The following is a 9,461-nucleotide window of genomic DNA, read 5'->3' as shown; positions in this document are numbered from 1 at the left end:
GAGAAATCGAGAAGGTCTGGCAGCATCTGTGTCGGGAGAAACAGAATTAATATTTCGAGTCTAGTGTTCTGACTAAGGTCACTGGGCTCAAAATATGAACTCTCTCTGCCCACCAGCTCAGAGTCGCTCCCTGGAAATGAGGACACCCTCTGAGTGTCTTGTTTACGTCTGTCAGCCAGGGCTCCCCGATTCGCCCGGGGCTGGCAGAGTGAGTAAGATCCCCCCTAGCCCCGGTTCCAATCTCTACAACAGAGAACATCCATCTAGGAGTACAACATGCTCAGGAAGCAGGTTGTACATCCCACAAGTGAACATCTCACTCAGAGCACGTTACCAGACATCATTTTACAGCGTATCTTATGTAGAGCAGCTTTCCCTGATCACAGGAGGAAGAAAAACAAAGGCAAAGGCAGAGGGGGATAAAAGTTTCCCAGGGAGCAACCCAGTGGGTCAGAGAGATGCTGGGGAAGGGGCCAACATAGGCAGTGATACAGGAGAGGCTGAGATAGCGGAGGCGCGCTCACCGAGCGGGTTATCGCTGGTTCCACTCACATGCCCGCGCACCGGCGGGCGCGTGCACGATCCGCGCCCCCGACCTTCAGGTCCGGGCACGGAGAGTTGGAAGGGTATCTCCGCGACTGCAGCCCCGGCAGGGTGAGGGGATAGAGTCCGCCTTCGTGTTGCATTGATGCGGCTGTGGGAGTGAGGGAGGCTCCGCGGGGCGGTTGCACATCGACATGTACCCGGGTAGGAAGCGGAGGAAGCCGGCGCAGAGGACGTGAGTACAGCCCGGGCAAAGAGGGGAGGAGAGCGGAGCATCAGAGTTAGTGCAAACTGGGGGGTGTAGGGTTCAGACAAGAGCAACATTGGGATAAATGCATACTGCAGCACTGGACAGCTGGAGCACTGGTTCACTGTTAATGCTGACTGGGATACTGGGGTTAATGCAAACAAGGAGCGCTGTGCTATTAAGACGAACTGGCTAATAATATAAACGTGAACTCTGGTGTTAATGCAAACTAGCTTACTGGGATTAATGCAAACTGGAACACTGGGTTTATAATCCAAACTGGGGCACTTGGGTTAGTGCAAACAACGAAGTTAATGTTTTCTCTGACTCTGGGGTTAGTGTATACCAGGGCACTGGGATTGATGCAAATTGGGATAGTGGGGTTATAATACAAACTGGTACACTGGGGTTATAATACACACTGAGGCAGTGGGGTTATAATAGACACTGGGATTATAATACACACTAGGAATAATGCATTGAGTAACTCACCTACTGATTTCCCAAAGCCTATCCACAGTTTATAAGGCACTAACCAGGAGGGAGATGGAATACTTCCCACTTGCCTGGATGGGTGCAGTTCCAACAAAATCCAAGAAGCTTGACACCATCCAGGACACAGCAGCATACTTGACTGGTACCATCTCACCCACCTTTATCATTCACTCCTCCATCCCCAATGTACAGTGGCAGCTGGGTATACACTGTAGCAACTCATGAAGGCTCCTTTGACATCATCTTCTAAATCCACCATCTGTACCATCTCGATGGATAAAGGCAGCAAAATGCCCTCCAAGCTGCACACTATCTTGGCTTGACACTAAATCTCCATTTTATTTTACTGATATGGTGCTCATAACCTGGGATGTGTCCCAGAACAGCATTGTGAGTTCCCTAACCAATATAAACTATGATATTGGGCCTAATGAAAACTGATCTTGGGGTTAGTTGAAACAGTGACATTAGGGTTCATACACATTGTGAGTTTTTAGGTTAGTGGAAGCTGGGACTTTGGAATTAATGAAAATGGCATGAGTGCATTTAAGATAAATTGTGGAAAGAGGTTTGGTGTAATCTGGCATGTGGGGAGTTGATACAAACCCATGACATGGCATTTGACCATCCTGTGCTAGTGCAGGCCTCAGACACTTGCACAGAAGTAGCCGTCAGTCTGTGTAATACTTGTACATTGATTTGTGGTATTCTGCTTATTATCAGAGTGAAGCCAGTGTTGGCCGATGGGGTCAAATCCAATCCTTCCAAGAGGCACCGTGACAGGTTAAACTGTGAACTGGATCGCCTGGCTGGCCTGCTACCTTTCACCGAAGATGTGACCTCGAGCTTGGATAAACTCTCCATCCTCCGTCTCAGTGTCAGCTACATGCGATCCAAAACTTTCTTCCGGGGTGAGTTTAGACCATGGTTGAGAGTGGGACAGGGGAGATATGTTTTGTGGGGAGGCGATGGGGAGAGGTTAGGTCAGCTTACCAGGGTCAGCAGATGACTCTTGCTGCCTTTGTGATGCAATGACTAGCCAGAGCTAGAGGAAGATGGTGCACACAAATGCCTACACATGTAATGAATTAGATTTATTGTCACGTTAAATGAGTACAGTGAAAAGTTTACAAGTCGCCATACTAGGTCATCATCTTAGCTACAAAGGTATGCAGGTAAGATTCTTAAGAACAAATTTTTAAGGAAAAAAAATTAGAAAAACAAGTAAATAAAAATTCCAGCAGTAATGTCACTGAATGTGCAACATGACAATGACTTTATTTCAAAACTCTCATTAGCTTAGGGATGCCCTGTGGTTTTGAAATGCACTGTACAACTGCAAGTCCTTCCTTTCACTCTTTGTCTCATTAGTGTTTTTCCATCTGAAATAGACACTAGTAGATAAATTAGGCCATCCTTTGGAAAGGCTGCAATGCCTCTAAAAGAATCATTATATCTTTCTTTGGACAGACAAATAAGTTTCGATTTTGTTTTTCAAAATTGTTGTTGAGCTGGTTAAAAATTTGAGATTTTAGTTCAGTGGTGATGAGACAGGAACTGCATTTGAGAGAAATTCACAATCTGACCCTTTCTTAATTTCTTTTTACCACGTTTGGTTCTCAAAACAGTGAGCGATGAGATGATCCAAGAAGGAGGTCAACTCTGTTTAGACTATATATTGACGTTTATTATTTCTTTTTATCGTAATCCAGCGGCAAGCTTGATTTGATTTGACATTCTTGTCCAATCGAGCTGAAACGTGCTATTCTTTCATTCACTCACTGCTGCAACGTAAAAATGGACAACTATTTATAATTGCTTGTCACTTTCACTAGTGCTAAAGAACAAATCCACAGTTTGTTTAAATATTTATGTAGAATATACCAATCGCGTTAAAATACCTGGGTAAAACTAATTTGCGAGCTGGAAATCAGTTTGTCACTTGGAATTAATCTATGTTTCTATGTTTCTATTCTGTAACTGAACGTTGAGTGGAGCAGAGATCATGGAGTGAAGCCCCTCTCAGCCTGAATCGAATGAATGCTGGCTAAAATACATTTACGAGCTTGCCTTGATGTTTCGTTTCAGTTCAGCTGGCGCACTGCAGGGTTTTTTCTCCCCTATGGCAGCGTTAATAATTTAGACAAGCACTATTTAAAGAATTTATAAAATGGATGGAAGTGAAACAGTCTACAGTTGGGAACCTTTTTCTTTTCGATTGTCTGTGTAAGACAGCAGACTAGGGAGGGGGCTCAAGCAGCGTTGTCTGTTCTTCCAGGTTTTCAGAGATATTGAGAGCGAAAGGAAATTCTGAACGGGGTGAAAAGAAGTCTTCAGTTTGCTTCTCATCCTGGATACCTTTGGAATGTGGGATCCCTCTTTTAGAATTAGAATTAGGTTTATTGCCACGTGTACTCAGGTTACAAAAGAATAGGAGTACAGTGAAATGTGTTCAATGTCACCAATACACAGCACTCACCATCTTAGGTACAAAATACTTAGGTACAAAATACTTAGGTACAAAAGATTGAGGAAATGAAGAAAACATCGGGCTTGTTAAGACTGAGAGAGATTTTAAAACCACAACCTATCCACCATAGTGTTTAAATAATGGGTCTTACCAATAATCTATGGCAGTCTTGCGTTGGTGGTCAAGAAGTTTTGTTAGTTGCATTTAGATTTAGATTTTATTATCCCCTGTACCGAAGTTCAAGAATACAGGTGTTCCATGAAAAGTGTACAAAGTTGCCACTCTCTGGTGCCATCTTAGCAGACATAAGGCAGAATTAAAAACAAGCAGAAATAAAACGTCTACTGTGGCAGGTAGTGTGGGGAGTGCTTGGGTAGAGAGCAGGGTCTGATGCAATGGGGCAAACTATTGAAATAACTCTTTAAATGTTTATGAACATGGGAAGAAGTGCATTTTTTCTAATTTGTTGTTAATTGCAGCATTTTTCAAAGAGGTGGGATCATCGCTTGTGTTATTTCTAAAATAAATGGTGCACTGAGCAGCTGGATATAAACCTACACACAGCAGAGCACCACAAGGATGCCAAACTGAATGATGCTTTAATACATATACCAAGACACATATCATTGGCAAGATGGTGGTGTAGTGGCATTGCCACTTGATTAGTAACAAGAATCTCAGGCCAGTGCAGGTGGTGAAATTTGAATTCAATGTAAAAAAAGTCTAGAATGAAAACTCGCCTAATGGTGACCACGCAACAACTGTCGATTGTTGGAAAAATCCATCAGACTAATGTTCTTTAGGGAAAGAAATCTTCACCTGGTCAGGTTGACACCTGACTCCAGACCTACAGCGATGTGTTTGAACCTTAAACTGCCCTGTATGTAATTAGGCAGTAAATGCTGGTCCAAGCCAGCAATGCCCAGGCCCTGTGAATGAATTAGGTGCCCATTATTCCTTATGCCCCCACGCCAGGTTTTTGCCTTTGTTTGCATAACACCTCCTATGCAAACGTCAGGCTGTTTCTCCTGTATCATCAAAGCTGATGCATTATTTCCTCAGCATGTTATAGATACCTGATTCCCCCTTAAGCAAGAGTCATAGAGATGTAAAGCACGGAAACAGACCCTTTGGTCCAACTCATCCATGCCAACCAACATCCCAACCCAATCTAGTCCCACCTGCCAGCACCCAGTCCATATCCCTCCAAACCCTTCCTATTCATATACCCATCCAAATGCCTTTTAAATGTTGCAATTGTACTAGCCTCCACCACTTCCTCTGGTAGCTCATTCCATACACGTACCACCCTGTGCGTGAAAAAGTTGCCCCTTTGGTCTCTTTTATATCCTACCCCTCTCACCCTAAACCTATGTCCTCTAGTTCTGGGCTCCCAGGGGAAAAGACCTTGTCTATTTACTCTATCCATGCCCCTCATGATTTTATAAATGTCTATAAGGTCATCCCTCAGCTTCCAACGCTCCAGGGAAAACAGCCCCAGCCTATTCAACCTCTCCCTATAGCTCAAATCTACCAAACCTGGCAAGAGATTGAATTCAATTGCGAAGATGGTGACAGAAGTCCTGGAATGCAAGGTAATGAGAGTGACGTTTTGCTTAATTACCCCTGAAACCTGGGAATTGGACTACATAGAGTAAAACTCCTTTTGTTTTTTTGTCACAGCCACTATTTTTCTCTGTCCGTAGAAAAACAGATGATGCCACCATTGATTGCAGTCTCCAAAACACTTGTATAAATCCAGGAAGCCCATGAACTGAAAACAGAATTAGTCCCATTCAATTTTCAGTGACTTTGACAATTACACGTTAACGAGTCAGAATAAAAGTTTCAAGCATGTTGTGAATTGGATGTCTTGGAGTAACTTTGACAACCTTGCATGATGGAGTCTGTTGAAGAAGTGGAAAACATTTCAAAGCTCGTATGTTCACCACAGACCTATTTTTAGCTAGTAGTGATTTCCTGAGAATCACATACTAACTTGTGAACTCTCCCATGGAGAACGTAATTGTGAACTATTCTATCGCCATGCAGGTCATCCTCCATTATTCTGAACTCATTGAAATCTCCATTGACCACATCCAATTTGCAATCAAGGCCCATTCGCCCATCATCCTTGTGCTTGCTCACCTACCTGGTATGATAATATCTCAACATTAACATTGTTGACCTAATTTTAAAATCCTTCTATGGCCTCACCCGCTGCCGGTCTCTGTAACCTCATCTAACCCTGCAGCTTTCTGGGCTCTACATTTCCGCAGTGCTCAAATTGTTTGCGTCACTTGTCATTGACTGGGTATGATCAGCTTGGCATTAAACTCAGGAATTCCTTCCATATATCTCTCTGTACCTTTACTTCTCTCTCCTCCTTTGTAATACTTATTCAAGCTTACCTCTTTGATGCCCTAAAGTCTACATCATCCTTCTCCTGTGTGAAGGAAGTGGCAAAATACTCATTAGAATTTTTCCCACACCTTCTGCATCCACGTGCAGATAAGCCTCTGATAGGCCCAACCCTTTCCTTAGTCATCCTCTCGCTCTTCATGTTTTGATAAAAATCTTCGGATTTTCCTTAATTTTGCTACACTGTATTTTTCCATGTCCTGTCTTTGTTTTCCCAATTCCTATTTTCATTTCACCCTTGCACTACGCTCAGCAATTATTTGAGTTTGTCGTAAGTTCTATTTCTCTGCGTCATATTAAGTTGTATGCTTCTGTATAGCCAGGAGGCTCCCAATTAGACAGTATCATCCCTTTTCTTGCTTGGACATGTTTATACTAGGCCCGTGGAATCTTGCTTTTGATTCCCTCCCATTGATTTGCCTCTGACAGATGTTGGTTGAGGGACATTGTTTGACCAGGACAGTGGGGTGGAAGTTGGGGAATGCGTAGAATCCCTACAGTGTGGAAGCACGCCATTCAGCCCATTGAGTCCACCCCTACTCTCTGAAGAGCATCCCAACCAGACCCATCCCCTCCCCTGTAACTTTGCATTTCCCATGACCAATCCACTTAGACTGCACATCCTTGGAAATTATGAACAATTTAGCATGGCCAACCCACCTAACCTGCAAACCTTTGGACTGTAGGAGGAAACCCACTCAGACATGAAGAGAATGCACAAACTCCACACAGACAATGACTCAAGGCTAGAATCAAACTCTATTCCCTGTGAGGCAGCAGCAGTGCTAACCACTGGGCCATGTGGCTGTCTTCAGAAGAATGGCCTGGAAACTGTTACATCCCAGCTGAAGAGTCAATGATTAATGTAATCGAAAAATGTCACCTCCCCAAGAATGAGTTTGGAGCTGAAGTCTTTGGAGTAGGTCTGGAACTTACAACCTTCTTATTCAGAGAGAAGACTGCTATCAACTGAGTCCCAATGTAAGTTAGGATGATGTAAAGTTATTTTATTTCTTTATGGTTACCAGATCATCAATGATGGCTGTCCATTGGTATCCAGTCACTGAGCAACAAAGTACACTGAGCAGCGTGAATTGCTTTGTGTGGTAAAGTTCTAAAAATGAATTTGCTTTCTGGTGAGGAAGGGATCAATTCTGTGGTGTTTTCAAAGCATTCTTGCCTCCCACTGTGTGCTTTTGGCACACAGTTATAGACTTCAGGGCTAAATGTTTTACCCTTAAAGGTGCTGCATGATAACTGATATCGCAGTCTCTTTTTGGCAACAGATCAGGCACTGATGGACTGACATTGCACAGCTTCCAGATGCACATTGAAATGCTCCACTGAAGGAGAGATATTGCTACAGCAGATCAGAATCCATGTAAGTACCTGGCTTTTGGTGCACCCTTATCCAATGGGCACCCAAGCCTGTTACATTTCTCATCTGCAATCTTCAATATGAGCAGAAATCCTTCAATCTTTGGAGCTGGATGTCAGAAATGAAAGGAAGTAGCTTAAGAGTTCGTGTTACCCTTGGTGTTAGAATCCCCACTGTGTGGATACAAGCCATTCAACCCAACAAGTCCACACTGACCCTCTGAAGAGCATCCCACCCTGTCCCTACAGCTCTGCGCCCGCCCATGACTAATCGGCTTAGCCTACACATCCCTGGATGCTACGGGCAATTTAGCATGGCCAATCCACCTAATCTTTGGACTGCGTGAGGAAGCCGCAGCACCGGGCGGAAACCCTTGCAGATATGGGGGAGAATGTGCAAACTCCACGCAGACAGTCACCCGAGGGTGGAATTGAACCCAGGTCCCTGGCGCTGTGAGACAGCAGTGCTAACCACTGAGCCTAATTTGATAATCAGAGCAGTGAGAACATGAGCTGTCGGCCATATGAAGCATTGAAGTGAACAGGATAAATTATTTTATGGTCAAGGTAGATAAATGCATGAGGGAGAAAGAAATGGAAAGATGAGCTCGAGAGAGGTCAGAGAAAGTTACGTGGAATAGAAACCTCAGCATGAGCCGTTGGGGGTAAGTGGCCTGTTTTTATGCTGAGTACTTCTTGAAATTCTCAAACCTTGCTGTGGATGTCAAACCTTTCTTAATATGCTTTCAACCCAATCTTCTTTCGTCAGTATTCGATCAGCACTTTTGTACCGTGGATCTGAATTTATTTTGTGAACTTAATCCTCAAAATCTCTTTGCTCAACTATGATTCCTCGGCCATGGATAATTCAAAAATGTTGCTTATAACCTATCCCCGATCAAGCCCATCTCATTGGTCAATCCTGTGCCACTGAGTTAGGGTGGCTTAAATACTTCAGCATCTCCGACTGGAAATGCATTCTCATGTTTTCGTCTTTCATGGGGATGAGGGGGAAGCCTCAGGAGAAACCAAGACTGTTTCAAAAATAAGTAACAGGACAGAGTGTAAAGAAACAGTCAGGATTGCGACTTCAGGTACTGCAGATAATGGCAAAACTATAAAATTACTCTGTATGTAGAATGAACTTCCTGAGGAAGTGGTGGATGCGGGTACTGTTACAATGTTTAAAAGACATTTGGATAAGTACATGGATTAAGAAATGTTTGGAGGGATATGGGCCATACTCAGCTAGGCGGGACTAGTTTAGTTTGGGATTATGTTCAGCATGGACTTGTTGGACCAAAAGGCCTATTTCCATGCTGTATGACTCTAGAGACCCTGGAGACACTGAGCCATTACAGTATTGATCACATTTAAGATTTTGTCTCGTCATTGCTACTCAGAGTGCAAAATCATATTTGCGGTTTAATTGTGTTCCAACCATATCCTGAGCAACATATCCCAATTTGTTCTGGTTCCAGATGGATACTCCTGATCATTATCCTGAATGTTAATCAGGAATGTACAACTTCCTCTTCGCCCACTCCCTCAGTTGGCCACCACAACTTTCATTAACGAAAGACCCCTTACCTCATGGATACTTTTCTCTCTGACCCAAATGGTCTTATATTTTAAGAGGAGACCGTTTAGTCAGGTTTCTTGAGCTAACAAAATTTGTGAATTATTAAACTTGAGAAGAAATAGTAATGCAGTGTAGAAACGCAGAGTCAAATGATTGCGAGTTCAGCAATCAATTTCGAGATTCTTGGTTTAACAGGGCAGTGAAAATGCTGTCATTCTGATTCTGTTTGTTAAGGATTAAATTCCAACATGCAGATACAGTATCCCTTTTGTTTTACCTGTAGTGCAGAGGCGTATAAAATGATTGTTCTCAAGGCAGTGGCCCTG

At 43.4% G+C, this 9,461-nt stretch overlaps 1 protein-coding gene across 1 annotated transcript in view; it reads left to right on the top strand.

Annotated features, from left to right (window-relative positions):
* The first annotated feature begins 571 nt into the window (after positions 1-571).
* LOC122551357 (aryl hydrocarbon receptor-like) overlaps positions 572-9,461 on the top strand; it is a 163,061-nt gene continuing 154,171 nt past the window's right edge. The window contains exons 1-2 of the mRNA XM_043693099.1: positions 572-778; positions 2,009-2,196. Coding sequence (XP_043549034.1) covers positions 738-778; positions 2,009-2,196 — 229 coding nt within the window. The 5' untranslated portion in view covers positions 572-737. The remainder of the gene's footprint in view (positions 779-2,008; positions 2,197-9,461) is intronic.

The sequence above is a fragment of the Chiloscyllium plagiosum genome, chromosome 7 (genome assembly GCF_004010195.1).
Source record: "Chiloscyllium plagiosum isolate BGI_BamShark_2017 chromosome 7, ASM401019v2, whole genome shotgun sequence".
Classification (NCBI taxonomy): domain Eukaryota; kingdom Metazoa; phylum Chordata; class Chondrichthyes; order Orectolobiformes; family Hemiscylliidae; genus Chiloscyllium; species Chiloscyllium plagiosum.
This window is presented reverse-complemented; position numbering and strand designations above follow the sequence as displayed.